Source organism: Coregonus lavaretus (assembly GCF_964263955.1).
Source record: "Coregonus lavaretus genome assembly, chromosome: 17".
In the NCBI taxonomy this organism is placed as follows: domain Eukaryota; kingdom Metazoa; phylum Chordata; class Actinopteri; order Salmoniformes; family Salmonidae; genus Coregonus; species Coregonus lavaretus.
Window position 1 is genome coordinate 15,379,192 of NC_140004.1, and position 15,928 is coordinate 15,395,119.

The 15,928-nt window shown below is 41.9% G+C and overlaps 1 protein-coding gene across 2 annotated transcripts; it reads left to right on the top strand.

Moving 5' to 3' along the window:
- The first annotated feature begins 954 nt into the window (after window positions 1–954).
- On the top strand, window positions 955–14,580 carry LOC311144802 (folylpolyglutamate synthase, mitochondrial-like). 2 transcript variants are annotated; one of them, XM_084180943.1, is made up of 15 exons: window positions 955–1,089; window positions 2,474–2,605; window positions 2,824–2,877; window positions 2,994–3,058; window positions 3,475–3,589; window positions 11,613–11,690; window positions 11,802–11,863; window positions 11,972–12,074; window positions 12,207–12,284; window positions 12,400–12,547; window positions 12,705–12,788; window positions 12,930–13,080; window positions 13,374–13,449; window positions 13,608–13,674; window positions 13,902–14,580. In XM_084180943.1, the coding sequence occupies exons 1-15, from the start codon at window positions 1,078–1,080 to the stop codon at window positions 14,282–14,284; spliced, it is 1,608 nt and encodes a 535-aa protein (XP_084037069.1). In that variant the 5' UTR covers window positions 955–1,077; the 3' UTR covers window positions 14,285–14,580. The 2 variants fall into 2 exon arrangements, with proteins under 2 accessions (XP_084037069.1, XP_084037068.1); XM_084180942.1 differs by lacking the exon at window positions 955–1,089 and adding an exon at window positions 1,281–1,457.
- The last annotated feature ends 1,348 nt before the right edge of the window (window positions 14,581–15,928 follow it).

Here is a 15,928-nt window from a genome sequence, read left to right on the forward strand (position 1 = left end):
TATGATATTTGTGCGTCTGTAATTTCTCACTAATCATTTCACGATTCATTCAGGATTATCCGCAATCATAGAAACATATTATATTCTCTTTTACAATAAAAGTGACTCCAAAATGACACAATACATTATTTACCATTCATTTGTATTGGGCACAAAATAATCTGAAACACAACCAAAACAAACAGCAAATGCATCCAACAAATGTGTAGAGTCACAAGCTTGATGTAGTCATTGTGTGCTATGAATATGGGACTAAATACTTAACTTTGTACTTCTTTAATATACATATAAGTGAATCTGTCTCAATACTTTTGGTCCCCTAAAATGGGGGGACTATGTACAAAGAGTGCTATAATATCTAAACGGTTCACCCGATATGGATGAAAATACGCTTAAATTAAAGCTCACAGTCGGCAATTTAACCTCATAATCATTGTATAATTTCAAAGTCCTGAAGAACAGAGCCAAATCAACCAAAAATGTGTCACTGTCCCAATACTTTTGGAGCTCACTATAAATAAATAAAAAATCAGGTTTTTGCTTTGTCTGACCTTATATTTTTATTGACATTTGTCAATACAACTCATGAATGCAACTATTTATGTCAAATTGTTTTGTGTTCTACTTGTAGCCCTGGTTGTCTTGAAAAGAAAATGGTAAAACACCTAATTGTGAGGCTAAATATAATGCTTGGACATGCAGATAAATGAAAGTCAGATAAATGAAAAGTTTTTGCTGGGATCTCGGGACTGATAGGGTTAAATTATCAACATAAATCACAGTATATTCTTAAACAACAGCTCTATATTCAAACTGGAATGTCTCAAATGTGATGGTCAACCTGGTGTGTTTGAATAATCATCACCTAACAAAACAAATAAATCAATAAATTAACCAATAATTGACTGGGCAGAGAACTACCACACCATTGCATAATGCCTAGTGCTGCTGCTGACTGCAAGTTTCCTAATCAAGTCTGTCATGGTTCGCTACTCTCTGGTCACACAGTAATTCTTACTGCACACTAAGGATCAGGCAGGACTACACTTCTCAACCTCATCTACTGGGCTTTTCATAATGGATTATGAGGTTGGTGGATTGTATCTTACTTACTTTTGTATTTTACTTTTCTACAATATAGCCTGGGTGACTGAAGGCTCGCTTTCTGTAAGCCCCTCTGACATCACAGTTTATGAGGCAGTAAATCCTTTGTCAACAATTGGCATGCTGCATGCTGAAAAATTCTGGAACCTGGTCACTCCAGTTTGATATTGATCTCTCGGGTCCAAGTGGCATACCAGTTACACTCACAATATTGCAGGGATTATAGCAGTCATCTACTTCATGGCTTCAAGTTCAGCTTCTACTGGGATTTAATGTAGCAGATAGCCTTATTATACAGCTGCTGACATAACACCATGGCATCTGTCGCCTTGAGGAGAACTAAAGGCTTTTATGTGCGAATTCTATATTTTGTGTTAAAAAAACATCAGACACAGATTTATTGTCAGATAATGTGTGAAAGGTAACAGATTTTAGAAGTAGACAATTGATTATTGATTCAAATCGGTCACTTTTTAGTTGCCAGCTCGGTAAATTGTTGTACACAGTGAATAGGTTGTATCTGGTTCTGATTGGCTTCTACAGTTCCATAGCTGCTGCATTCAAACACAGCCAAGTAATGTGTTGTGAGACATTCTGTCATTAACTGATTGTAGCGGGTGATGTTGGACGGAGTCAGACGCAGGAGAGTAAATCACAGAATAACTGGTTTAATCAATAAACAGAGGTACGCAGCAATGCGTAATACACACCAGTGTGGACAAATGGCGCACTGGGGATAACAAGGCACACGGGTGAATAACCCGGCGATAGACAATATAATCGAGCTCCACCGAGCTATAATCTCCTCTACAATAAACAATCACACACAAAGACAAGGGGGCAGAGGGAACACTTAAACAGGTACTGATGAGGGGATATGAACCAGGTGTGTGTAATAAACAAGACAAAACAAATGGAATGATGAGATGAGGAGCGGCAGTGGCTAGAAGGCTGGTGACGACGAATGCCGACGCCTGCCCGAACAAGGAGAGGAGGCAGCTTTGGAGGAAGCTGTTCCTTCTTTTTAATTTCTTTCAAATCTTATGAATATGTTATCAAAGAACAATAGGTACTTATTGGGGTGTGTGTGTGTGGTTTGGTTTTACTATCCTTGTGGGGACCAGGATAGTAAAACAAGGAACATTCAGACAAGTGGGGACATTTCACCGGTCCCCACAAGGAAAAAGGCTATTTTATGCTTAGAGGTTAAGGGTTAGGGTAACAGTTAGGATTAGGGTTAGGGGTTTAGGATTAAGGTTAGGTTTAGCTTTAGGGTTAGGAATTAGGGAAAATAGGATTTTGAATTGGAATATATTTTTGGGTCCACGCAAGGATAATAAAACAAATGTGTGTGTGTGTGTGTGTGCAGGAAGCAGTGTGTGCCCTGAACACCTTGCAGACCAATGTGAGTGTGTTGGATCAGGTGCGGAGGGAGCGGAGTGAGCTACCTGAGCTGCAGCTCCAGGCCATGCAGGGTTTCCTCCATCGTACAGGCCTCACAGTGAGTGACCAACAGACACACTGAAACCAGCATGTAGACTGCCATCACACAATCTGCACACTCTCAAATATATATATATTCTGAGCATCATTACATGCTAATCTTTATTTCCTCACTGGTGACTCCTGTAACTTGATCTGTTGACTGCCTCTCTTGGCCCTTTGACTTATGAGACCTATTGGCCACTCTCACTACTCCACGGTTGGATGTTTTTTTAGGTGGACGAGCTGGACCACCTCAATATAATCCATGTGACAGGGACCAAGGGCAAGGTAAACATGGTATTTTTTGTGAAAAAATGACAAGGCTTTTCTAAAATATGTGTATGTAGACATGGAATACAATACAATTCATGTAAGACTTGCTTACTCTCTCTCTGCTCTTTCAGGGATCAACATGTGCCTTTACTGAGAGAATCCTCAGGGACTATGGCTTTCGGACTGGGTTTTACAGGTATAGTATATAACTGAAGAAGACAGGTGTTGGTGAGTTCTCCCTCAGTATGTGCGTTCAAGCTTATGTTTCGTTTGTAGTTTTTTTAACCTGTTGCATCATGAAGTGTAGTGCCTGGGTTTTGCGCATGGAGAAACACTGGTATTCTTATACTGAACTTTGACTTGTTAGGTCTTTGCCCAATTAATTATTAACCTGTGTTGTTACAAGTATGCCTGCTTTGAAGTGCTCAAATGATAATGAAAGCTTAACTGTAGTATTGGGAAAAGATGGCCAAAATATGACCTGTTGGCTTGCTTGTACAATGCTATGTGAACATTCTTATCACACACATACTACTATGTCACCTAACATACAGTCAGAGATGTGGTGGCTCTCCTACTGTGAACATTATGAATGTCATCTGTTCCTTACAGCTCTCCACACCTGGTACAGGTCAGAGAGAGAATACGCATCAATGGACAACCAATCAGCAAAGAGCTCTTCACCAAATACTTCTGGGAGGTGTTTGCCCAGTTAGATGCTACAAAGGTACAGTATGTCTTCATATACACTCTCAGAAAAAAGGTAACGAATTGTACTTAAAGGTGTACAAACGCTTGTCACTGTAGTGGTACCATGTAAGGTGCATCCATTGTAACATTAGTTATAGGTACATAATTGTACCTTGCAGTTCGTACCTTAAAATAGCCAAAGGTACAAATGTGCCTTTTTAGGGTACCACCGCAGTGACAAAGCCGTTTTTTCCTTTTAAAGCTGCAATATGTAACTTCTTGGGCGACTCGACCAAATTCACATAGAAATGTATGTTATAGATCTGTCATTCTCATTGAAAGCAAATCTAGATTTGTTCTACGTGCGCTATTTCTATGCTTTAGTTCTTACGTTTTGTTTTTGCGTCTTTTACTTTCTGTTTTGTATAGCAGCTTCAAACAGCTGAAAATACAATATTTCTGGTTATGGAAAAAATAGATGACACAATAATTCTCTACACTGTACTTGCTTGTTTTGTTACATAAACTGAAATTAGGCGAACTATTCGAATTTTAGCAACCAGGAAATGGCGAAGCGATTTCTGCATAGTGCATCTTTAAGTGTAAAAAATGTTCCTCTTCTCTATACCAAGTCCCTCATGTAGTGAATTCAGGGGGGTAGCCCCAACTGGGACTCAAACCTGGGTCCAGGAACTGTCAAGCGAACACCTTAACCATTATGCCAAAAGGTCTGTGCCTCTTGACAAGGTTGCTACAATATTAATTACAGCTCTTTATTGTCACATGCTCTTATGTAAGCCTTTATAACACGGATCATCAACTAGATTCAGCTGCGGGCCAATTTTTTCTTAAGCGGATGGTCGGTGGGCCGGAACAGACAGGGTCGGCAGGTAGCCTAGTGGTTAAGAGCTTTGGGCCAGTAATTGAAAGGTCACTGGTTCAAATCCCCGAGCCGACAAGGTGAAAAATCTGTAGATGTGCCCTTGAGCAAGGCACTTAACCCTAATTGCTCATTTAAGTTGCTCTGGATAAGAGTGTCTACTAAATGACAAAAATGTAAAAGTAATTACAAATAAATTGACCGCAAGAAGCCCAAACAGATAATGTTTGACTAAAATATAATCATTTCAAACCTTTCATACATTTGTATACGATCACATCTCTCTATTATACTTGGGAACAGATTTCTTAAATTAAAATCACTTGGAGCTGATTTCCTTGTGTTTTTACAGTCTATTATGTCTAACAATGAAAAAAAGAATACAAAAAAGTGAATCAAAAAGTGTTAATATAAATTGTCTGCAGCATTGAAGGTCCCCATGAACACAGTGACCTCCATCATTCTTAAATTGAAGAAGTTTGGAACCACCAAGACTCTTCCTACAGCTGGCCGCCCGGCCAAACTGAGCAATCACGGGAGAAGGGCCTTGGTCAGGGAGGTTACCAAGAACCCGATGTTTACTCTGACAGAGCTTCAGAGTTCCTCTGTGGAGATGGGAGAACCTTCCAGAAGGACAACCATCTCTGCAGCACTCCACCAATCAGGCCTTTATGGTAGAGTGGCCAGACGGAAACCACTCTTCAGTAAAAAGCACAACAGCCCACTTGGAGTTTGCCAAAAGGCACCTAAAGGACTCTCAGACCATGAGAAACAAGATTCTCTCGTCTGATGAAACCAAGATTGAACTCTTTGGCCTGAATGACAAGCGTCACATCTGGAGGAAACCTGGCACCATCCCTACGGTGAAGCACGGTGGTGGCAGCATCATGATGTGGGGAGCAGCAGGGAGGGAATGTTTTTCAGCAGCAGGGAATGGGAGACTAGTCAGGATCGAGGGAAAGCTGAACGGAATAAAGTACAGAGAGATACTTGATAAAAACCTGCTCCAGAGCGATCAGGACCTCAGACTGGGGCGAAGGTTCACCTTCCAACAGAACAACAACCCTAAGCACACAGCCAAGACAGCGCAGGAGTAGCTTCAGGACAAGTCTCTGAATGTCCTTGAGTGGCCCAGCCAGAGCCCAGACTTGAACCTGATCTCTGGAGAGACCTGAAAATAGCTGTGCAGCGATACTCCCCATCCAACCTGACAGAGCTTGAGAGGATCTGCAGAGAAGTATGGGAGAAATTGCCCTAATACAAGTGTGCCAAGCTTGTAGCGTCAAACCCAAGAAGACTTGAGGCTGTAATCACTGCCAATGGTGCTTCAACAAAGTAAAGGATCTGAATACTTATGAAAATGTGATATTTCAGTTTTTTATTTTTAATACTTTTGCAAGCATTTCTAAAAACCTGTTTTTGCTTTGTCATTATGGGGTACTGTGTGTAGATTGATGAGGGGAAAAAAAACTATTTAATCAATTTTAGAATAAGGCTGTAACGTAACAAAATGTGGAAAAAGTCAAAAGGGTCTGAATACCTTCCGAATGCACTGAATATTCCACAAATCGAACAACGTAGGTTGATTATATTCCATCTAAATGGTCTTTATGCAAAGGTTTGTTTATATATATATGTATATATATATACACACATACACATACACACACTACCGTTCAAAAGTTTGGGGTCACTTAGAAATTTCCTTATTTTCCATGAAAACATCTATGAAATGAGTTTGAATAGCAAATATAGCAAAATGAATAGGAAATGTAGTCATTCACAAGGTTTGAAATAATGATTTGTAATTGAAATAATAATTGTGTCCTTCAAACTTGGCTTTCGTCAAAGAATCTTCCATTTGCAGCAATTACAGCCTTGCAGACCTTTAGCATTCTAGTTGTCAATTTGTTGAGGTAATCTGAAGAGATTTCACCCGATGCTTCCTGAAGCACCTCCCACAAGTTGGATTGGCTTGATGGTCACTTCTTACGTACCATACGGTCAAGCTGCTCCCACAACAGTTCAATAGGGTTGAGATCCGGTGACTGTGCGGGCCACTCCATTATAGACAGATTACCAGCTGTCTGCATCTTCCCTAAATAGTTCTTGCATAGTTTGGAGCTGTGCTTTGGGTCATTGTCCACAGGGTATGGCATGCCATTGCAAAATGGAGTGATAGCCTTCCTTCTTCGATCCCTTTTACCATGTACAAATCTCCCACTTTACCACCACCAAAGCACCCCCAGACCATCACATTGCCTCCACCATGCTTGACAGATGGCATCAAGCACTCCTCCAGCATCTTTTCATTTGGTCTGCGTCTCACAAAGGTTATTCTTTGTGATCCGAACACCTCAAACTTCGATTCGTCTGTCCATAACACTTTTTACCAATCTTCCTCTGTCCGGTGTCTGTGTTCTTTTGCCCATCTTAATCTTTTATTTTTATTGGCCAGTCTGAGATATGGCTTTTTCTTTGCATCTCTGCCTAGAAGGACAGCATCCTGGAGATGCCTCTTCACTGTTGACGTTGAGACTGTTGTTTTGCGGGTACTATTGAATGAAGCTGCCAGTTGAGGACCTGTGAGGCGTCTGTTTCTCAAACTAGACACTCTAAAGTATTTGTCCTCTTGCTCAGTTGTGCACCGGGGCCTCCCATTCCTCTTTCTCTTCTGGTTAGAGACAGTTTGCACTGTTCTGTGAAGGGAGTAGTACACAGCGTTGTACGAGATCTTCAGTTTCTTGGCAATTTCTTGCATGGAATAGCCTTTATTTCTCAGAACAAGAATAGACTGACGAGTTTCAGAAGAAAGTTATTTGTTTCTGGCCATTTTGAGCCTGTAATCGAACCCACAATTGCTGATGCTCCAGATACTCAACTAGTCTCAAGAAGGCCAGTTTTATTGCTTCTTTAATCAGCACAACAGTTTTCAGCTGTGCTAACATAATTGCAAAAGGGTTTTCTAATGATCAATTAGCCTTTTAAAACGATAAACTTGGATTAGCAAACACAGGACCGATGGTTGCTGATAATGGGCCTCTGTACGCCTATGTAGATATTCCATAAAAAATCAGCCGTTTCCAGCTGCAGTAGCCATTTACAACGTTAACAATGTCTACACTGTATTTCTGATCAATTTGATGTTATTTTAATGGACAAAAAAATTGCTTTTCTTTCGAAAACAAGGACATTTCTTAGTGACCCCAAACTTTTGCACGGTAGTGAATATATATACAGTGGGGAAAAAAAGTATTTAGTCAGCCACCAATTGTGCAAGTTCTCCCACTTAAAAAGATGAGAGAGGCCTGTAATTTTCATCATAGGTACACGTCAACTATGACAGACAAAATGAGAATTTTTTTTCCAGAAAATCACATTGTAGGATTTTTAATGAATTTATTAGCAAATTATGGTGGAAAATAAGTATTTGGTCAATAACAAAAGTTTCTCAATACTTTGTTATATACCCTTTGTTGGCAATGACACAGGTCAAACGTTTTCTGTAAGTCTTCACAAGGTTTTCACACACTGTTGCTGGTATTTTGGCCCATTCCTCCATGCAGATCTCCTCTAGAGCAGTGATGTTTTGGGGCTGTCGCTGGGCAACACAGACTTTCAACTCCCTCCAAAGATTTTCTATGGGGTTGAGATCTGGAGACTGGCTAGGCCACTCCAGGACCTTGAAATGCTTCTTACGAAGCCACTCCTTCGTTGCCCGGGCGGTGTGTTTGGGATCATTGTCATGCTGAAAGACCCAGCCACGTTTCATCATCAATGCCCTTGCTGATGGAAGGAGGTTTTCACTCAACATCTCACGATACATGGCCCCATTCATTCTTTCCTTTACACGGATCAGTAGTCCTGGTCCCTTTGCAGAAAAACAGCCCCAAAGCATGATGTTTCCACCCCCATGCATCACAGTAGGTATGGTGTTCTTTGGATGCAACTCAGCATTCTTTGTCCTCCAAACACGACGAGTTGAGTTTTTACCAAAAAGTTATATTTTGGTTTCATCTGACCATATGACATTCTCCCAATCCTCTTCTGGATCATCCACATGCACTCTAGCAAACTTCAGACGGGCCTGGACATGTACTGGCTTAAGCAGGGGGACACGTCTGGCACTGCAGGATTTGAGTCCCTGGCGGCGTAGTGTGTTACTGATGGTAGGCTTTGTTACTTTGGTCCCAGCTCTCTGCAGGTCATTCACTAGGTCCCCCCGTGCGGTTCTGGGATTTTTGCTCACCGTTCTTGTGATCATTTTGACCCCACGGGGTGAGATCTTGCGTGGAGCCCCATATCGAGGGAGATTATCAGTGGTCTTGTATGTCTTCCATTTCCTAATAATTGCTCCCACATTTGATTTCTTCAAACCAAGCTGCTTACCTATTGCAGATTCAGTCTTCCCAGCCTGGTGCAGGTCTACAATTTTGTTTCTGGTGTCCTTTGACAGCTCTTTGGTCTTGGCCATAGTGGAGTTTGGAGTGTGACTGTTTGAGGTTGTGGACAGGTGTCTTTTATACTGATAACAAGTTCAAACAGGTGCCATTAATACAGGTAACGAGTGGAGGACAGAGGAGCCTCTTAAAGAAGAAGTTACAGGTCTGTGAGAGCCAGAAATCTTGCTTGTTTGTAGGTGACCAAATACTTATTTTCCACCATAATTTGCAAATAAATTCATTAAAAATCCTACAATGTGATTTTCTGGAGAAAAATAATCTCAATTTGTCTGTCATAGTTGACGTGTACCTATGATGAAAATTACAGTCCTCTCTCATCTTTTTAAGTGGGAGAACTTGCACAATTGGTGGCTGACTAAATACTTTTTTTCCCCACTGTATAGTACCAGTCAAAGGTTTGGACACACCTACTCATTCAAGGGTTTTTCTTTAGTTTGACTATTTTCTACATTGTAGAATAATGGCAAAGACATCAAAACTATGAAATAACACATATGGAATCATGTAGTAACCCAAATCAAAATATGTTTAATATTTGAGATTCTTCAAATAGCCACCCTTTGCCTTCTTGACAGCTCAACCAGCTTCATGAGGTAGTCACCTGGAATGCGTTTCAATTAACAGGTGTGCCTTCTTAAAAGTTAATTTGTGGAATTTCTTTCCTTCTTAATGTGTTTGAGCCAATCAGTTGTGTTGTGACAAGGTAGGGGGTATACAGAAGATAGCCCTATTTGGTAAAAGACCAAATCCATATTATGGCAAGAACAGCTCAAATAAGCAAAGAGAAATGACAGTCCATCATTACTTTAAGACTTGAAGGTCTGTCAATAAGGAAGATTTCAAGAACTTTGAAAGTTTCTTCAAGTGCAGTTGCAAAAACCATCAAGCGCTATGATGGAACTGGCTCTCATGAGGACCACCACAGGAATTGAAGACCCATAGTTACCTCTGCTGTAGAGGATACGTTTATTAGAGTTATCAGCCTCAGAAATTGCAGCCCAAATAAATGCTTCACAGAGTTCAAGTCACAGACACATCTCAACATCAACTGTTCAGAGGAGACTGTGTGAATCAGGCCTTCATGGTCAAATTGCTGCAAAGAAACCACTACTTAAGGACACCAATAAGAAGAAGAGACTTGTTTGGGCCAATAAACACGAGCAATGGACATTAGACCAGTGGAAATGTGTCCTTTGGTCTGTTGTCCAAATTGGAGAATTTTGGTTATTTGTGAGACGCGGTGTGGGTGAATGGATGATCTCTGCATGTGTAGTTCCCACTGTAAAGCATGGAGGAGGAGGTATTATGGTGTGGGGGTGCTTTGCTGTTGACACTGTCTTTGATGTATTTAGAATTCAAGGCGCACTTAACCAGCATGGCTACCACAGCATTCTGCAGCGATACGCCATCCCATGTGGTTTGCGCTTAGTGAGACTATCATTTGTTTTTCAACAGGACAATGACCCAACACACCTCCAAGCTGTGTAAGGGGTATTTTACCAAGAATAAGAGTGATGGAGTGCTGATTCAGATGACCTGGCCTCCACAATCCCCTGACCTCAACCCAAATTAGATGGTTTGGGATGAGTTGGACTGCAGAGTAAAGGAAAAACAGCCAACAAGTGCTCAGCATATGTGGGAACTCCTTCCAGACTGTTGGAAAAGCATTCCAGGTGAAGCTGGTTGAGAGAATGCCAAGAGTTTGCAAAGCTGTCATCAAGGGAAAGGGTGGCTATTTGGAGAATCTCAAATATAAAATATATTTTGATTAGTTTAAAAAAAAATGTTGGTTACTACATGATTCCATATGTGTTATTTCAAAGTTTTTATGTCTTCACTATTATTCTACAATAAAAAACGGTCAAAATAAAGAAAAACCATTAAATGAGTAGGTGTGTCCAAACCTTTGACTGGTAGTGTAAATTATACACTTATATTTTCATAATTTCAATTACATTTATCAAATAAAACTCACATACCAACGATACATTGCGGCTTTGACGTCAAGAAAGGAACAGCCTGCTGGTGGCTTCGGTGATGGAGGCGAATCGGGTACTAAAGTGCCCAATGAGTTTTGTCATGTTTGTTATGTTGCTAGTCGATGATAAAAAACGAAGATAGCCAGCTATCTAAGTACACCGGGCCATGCAAAACCAACTGGCCCACTCGGATCTAGCATGGTGTTTGGGGATGGAATAAGCTAGCTAGTTGGCTAACATTAGCAAGCAAGCGACAACAACTCCATCAACACAGCACGTTTTGCAGAAATGAATGGTAAAATATCCATCGGATTAATGTAATTGTTTATTTCAAGGTATGTACTGTATATGTGTTTTTCCTGCAATTAGTATGATCTGTTACGAATTTGTAAGTGCTTAAGATCCCGATCAATCTCTTTGGACCGCTTAAACTGGTACAACACTTCTGGTAAAACACTTCCATAATCAAATATTGGGTACAAAAATGTACCATTATACTAGATTATCTGCACATGTACCCTAAAATGTACCGAACAGTACATACTGTATGTGTACCTCTGAAGGTACATTATGTGTATTTAGATTTTTTTGTACCCCAGGGAGCAATAATGTAACCTAACCATAACCTTTTTTTCTGAGAGTGTAGTGTTGAAGAATGAACACTGATGTAGCCCACCAGCTTCAAATAAACTCTTTGACCCTTCCCTGTTATGACTGTGTCACTGCACTGATCCTCAGGACTCCCATGGAGTTAGTATGCCGGCCTATTTCCGCTTCCTCACCATCCTGGCATTCCATGTCTTCCTACAGGAGAGGGTAACATTCACATACCCTGTCACATGTACAGTTTGTTTACAAATGTACTAATAACCAAATCAATTGATAAAAGTTGTAAACCATTCTGAGCAGTATCTCTTTATGTAACAGGTGGATTTAGCTGTTATTGAGGTTGGGATTGGAGGGGCCTATGACTGTACAAATATCATCAGGTAATTTCGCTGCATATCATAGAGGCTGTACTATCAAAGTCAAACAAACGATTGATTAGTTACAGAATCTGTATTCACTTATTTTTCTTTCGGACATTTGCTGTACAGGAAGCCGTGGGTTTGTGGGATATCCTCCTTAGGAATTGATCACACAAGTATACTAGGAGACACTATAGAGGAGATAGCCTGGCAGAAAGCAGGCATATTTAAGGTGCGAGTAATGCATGTTGTGTTGGTGAGGTCAACTTACTATGTGCACTGTGTACATGTGCCATTATTCTTACTATCTATAGCCTGTCTGCAGGGGGTGAATGTAGTTGAATGAAGTATTATTCCTCCCCAGCCAGGGGTGCCAGCGTTCACTGTCAGGCAGCCAGTTAGGCCCATGACTGTTCTACAGGACAGAGCCAAAGAGATAGGGGTGAGTGACTGGGGCCTTTTCTCCTCCTAGATGTGGATGGATATGCTATGTGTTTGTTTGAGCGTGCCCATATTTCAGATGCTTAGTTGACCCCCTCTCCCCCTGTGTTGTGTAGTGTCCTCTGTGGGTTTGTCCAGATCTGGAGCAGTATGAGTCTGGGGCTGGCCCTCTGAGTCTGGGGCTAGCTGGACAACAGCAGCGTTGCAACGCATCACTCGCCCTGCAGCTCAGCAAGACCTGGCTACAGCACTACAGACAGTCTGGTGTGTGTGTTGATGTGTGTGTGTGTGTTATATTATAACTCACAAAGTATGACAATGTTATTCTAGCTAGTATGGGAACATATTGCTCAAGATAACAGTACACATTCCAATCGTAATGAGGTTCAGTAAGTTACTGTGGGACACTGCTTACTTTCAGATGATCAGCTCGCTACCCCAGTAGTGGAGAACAGGCTGGTCTCCCATGCCGCAGTCTTTAAGCCCAGCCCCATCATGGTCAAAGGTCAGAGCATATTCTCACCCATGAAACATCCAGATAAATAAACACCTGTGCCTGAAAGCACAAAATGAAAAAGTATTTATCTCACCCTTCCCATACTTCTCCACTCATCTCCCTCCCTCTGTCTCTCCCTCCCTCTGTCAGGGCTGGAGGCGACAGAGTGGCCTGGAAGATCTCAGACTCTGAGGCATGGTCCTGTCACCTACTACCTGGACGGAGCCCACACCATGGGCAGCATGCAGGCCTGTGTACACTGGTTCAGCCAGGAGACCCAGCAGGAGGAGAGTAGCAACAGGTTAGTCCCTGCCTGGCCTCTAGGGGGCCCACAGACTTTTCTACAGTGGCCTTAGTTGGTCAAACGATTGTGGAAAACTGTAGTCCTATATGACTGTAAGAAATATTTGCATGCACACAAACATCAGCACACACCAGCTCAGAATTGATGTGATACTACATTTTGTGTGGAAATGACCATCCATTCATTTTACGGTCAGATTTGAGTATGTCATTCTTTGATAGACAGCATCTCTGAGTAGGCCTACTCACTGTGTGTGTGTGTGTGTGTGTGTGTGTGTGTGTGTATGACAGGGGCCCTGTGATCAGAGTACTGCTGTTCAACACCACAGGAGAGAGGGACTCTGCTGCCATTCTCAAACTCCTAGAGGTGAGTTCTACAGGTCTGGGATCAGATACACAGATCCTGCTCATCTCTGCAGCTCTGGCCGGAATATGACTTTTGTACAGCACCTAAAGAAGCACAAACTGATCAAACCCTGAAATAGACTAAATATCTAACATCTTCTCCCTTTGTTGTCCTTGCAGCCATGCCAGTTTGATTTTGCTGTGTTTTGTCCCAACATCACTGAAACTATTACAGAAAACAATGCAGGTGAGTTTTCTGGGGTTTTAACAGACAGCTGCAAAGAAATGGCAATTTACTGGAGCATAATTGCCACAACAAGTATGAAACATATGATTACATAAGTTGGAATATTTTTCATATGTTGTCTTGGCTATGTAAAAGAATGCTACCACATTCATTGTCCAGCTGTGAGAAATGTATGAGAGGTGTGTGTGCAGTCCTTCACTTTCTTTGTTTGCTCTTCTCTTTTTCAGATCAGCAGAATTTCAATGTGTCTGTGGAGAACATGCTGACCCGTTGCATTGACAACCAGATCAGCTGGCAGAGGCTGAGTGGGACAGACACTCAGCAGCAGTCTGAGTCTGAGCTGCTGATAAAGGACAGGCTCCCCCTAGTGGCCAAGACCAGGACCCACACCCTGGTCTTCCCCTGCATCCTCAGCGCCCTCCAGTGGATCAGCCAGGGAAGGGATGTTGTGCTGGCTACTGCAGGGAGCCCCTACCTCCCAGTACAGTCCAGTATCACAGCTAAAGCAGAACCACTGAGAGAGGCAGCCCACGTCTCTGTCCTGGTCACAGGTAGTCTACACCTAGTAGGAGGGGTGCTGAAATACCTGGACCCCTCACTAGCCTCCTAATGAACTATTGGCCCAATAATTGGCCCATCAGTCTGGCTGGGTTTTCTGTAGGACATTGAGATACACTCAATGTTTGACAGGTATCATATTTGAGGTGTTTACAGCTGAGGGTCTTCTTGAATAGGTGTGTGCTCCTTGTCCAATGCAGTGCACTCATGTTGCTCTGTCCTCAGTGCAGGATACCTGGGCATTCATACTACAAAGTTGTTCTGTACTGTGTCAGCAAGTAAAGTTTTGTGTTTTTCTCAGGGTGATTAAATTGTTTTATTAATTGTGAATAAAGACATTTATATTAATTTGTTGTTTTCATGTTCATTTGTACGCTAGCCTAGCACTGACTGTTCATACATACAGACTGCCACATACAGTGCCTTGCAAAAGTATTCATCCCCCTTGGCGTTTTTCCTATTTTGTTGCATTACAACCTGTAATTTAAATTGATTTTTATTTGGATTTCAAGTAATGAACATACACAAAATAGTCAAAAATAAATAACGGAAAAGTGGTGTGTGCATATATATCACCCCCTTTGCTATGAAGCCCCTAAATAAGACCTGGTGCAACCAATTACCTTCAGAAGCCACATAATTAGTTAAAGTCCACCTGTGTGCAATCTAAGTGTCACATGATCTGTCACTTGATCTCAGTATATATACACCTGTTCTGAAAGGCCCCAGAGTCTGCAACACCACTAAGCAAGGGGCACCACCAAGCAAGCGGCACCATGAAGACCAAGGAGCTCTCCAAACAGGTCAGGGACAAAGTTGTGGAGAAGTACAGATCAGGGTTGGGTTATAAAAAAATATCAGAAACTTTGAACATCCCACGGAGCACCATTAAATCCATTATTAAAAAATGGAAAGAATATGGCACCACAACAAACCTGCTAAGAGAGGGCCACCTACCAAAACTCACAGACCAGGCAAGGAGGGCATTAATCAGAGAGGCAACAAAGAGACCAAAGATAACACTGAAGGAGCTGTAAAGCTCCACGGCGGAGATTGGAGTATCTGTCCATAGGACCACTTTAAGCCATACACTCCACAGAGCTGGGCTTTATGGAAGAGAGGCCAGAAAAAAAGCCATTGCTTTAAGAAAGGCATGTGGGAGACTCCCCAAACATATGGAAGAAGGTACTCTGGTCAGATGAGACTAAAATTGATATTTTTGGACATCAAGGAAAACGCTATATCTGGCTCTCTTCACCCCGAGAACACCATCCCCACAGTGAAGCATGGTGGTGGCAGCATCATGCTGTGGGGATGTTTTTAATCGGCAGGGACTGGGAAACTGGTCAGAATTGAAGGAATGATGGATGGCGCTAAATACAGGGAAATTCTTGAGGGAATCCTGTTTCAGTCTTCCAGAGATTTGAGACTGGGACGGAGGTTCACCTTCCAGCAGGACAATGACCCTAAGCATACTGCTAAAGCAACACTTGAGTGGTTTAAGGGGAAACATTTAAATGTTTTGGAATGGCCTAGTCAAAGCCCAGACCTCAATCCAATTGAGAATCTGTGGTATGACTTAAAGATTGCTGTACACCAGCGGAACCCATCCAACTTGAAGGAGCTGGAGCAGTTCTGCCTTGAAGAATGGGCAAAAATCCCAGTGGCTAGATGTGCCAAGCTTATAGAAACATAC

Excerpts from the sequence above, each read along its gene's own strand:
- LOC311144802 (XM_084180942.1), top strand. The coding sequence starts at position 1,419 with ATGGCATCTGTCGCCTTGAGGAGAACTAAAGGCTTTTAT. Across the intron at positions 12,285-12,399 it reads ACAGAGCCAAAGAGATAGGG|TGTCCTCTGTGGGTTTGTCC; the intron begins GTGAGTGACTGG and ends TGTGTTGTGTAG. Across the intron at positions 13,450-13,607 it reads CCATTCTCAAACTCCTAGAG|CCATGCCAGTTTGATTTTGC; the intron begins GTGAGTTCTACA and ends TTGTCCTTGCAG.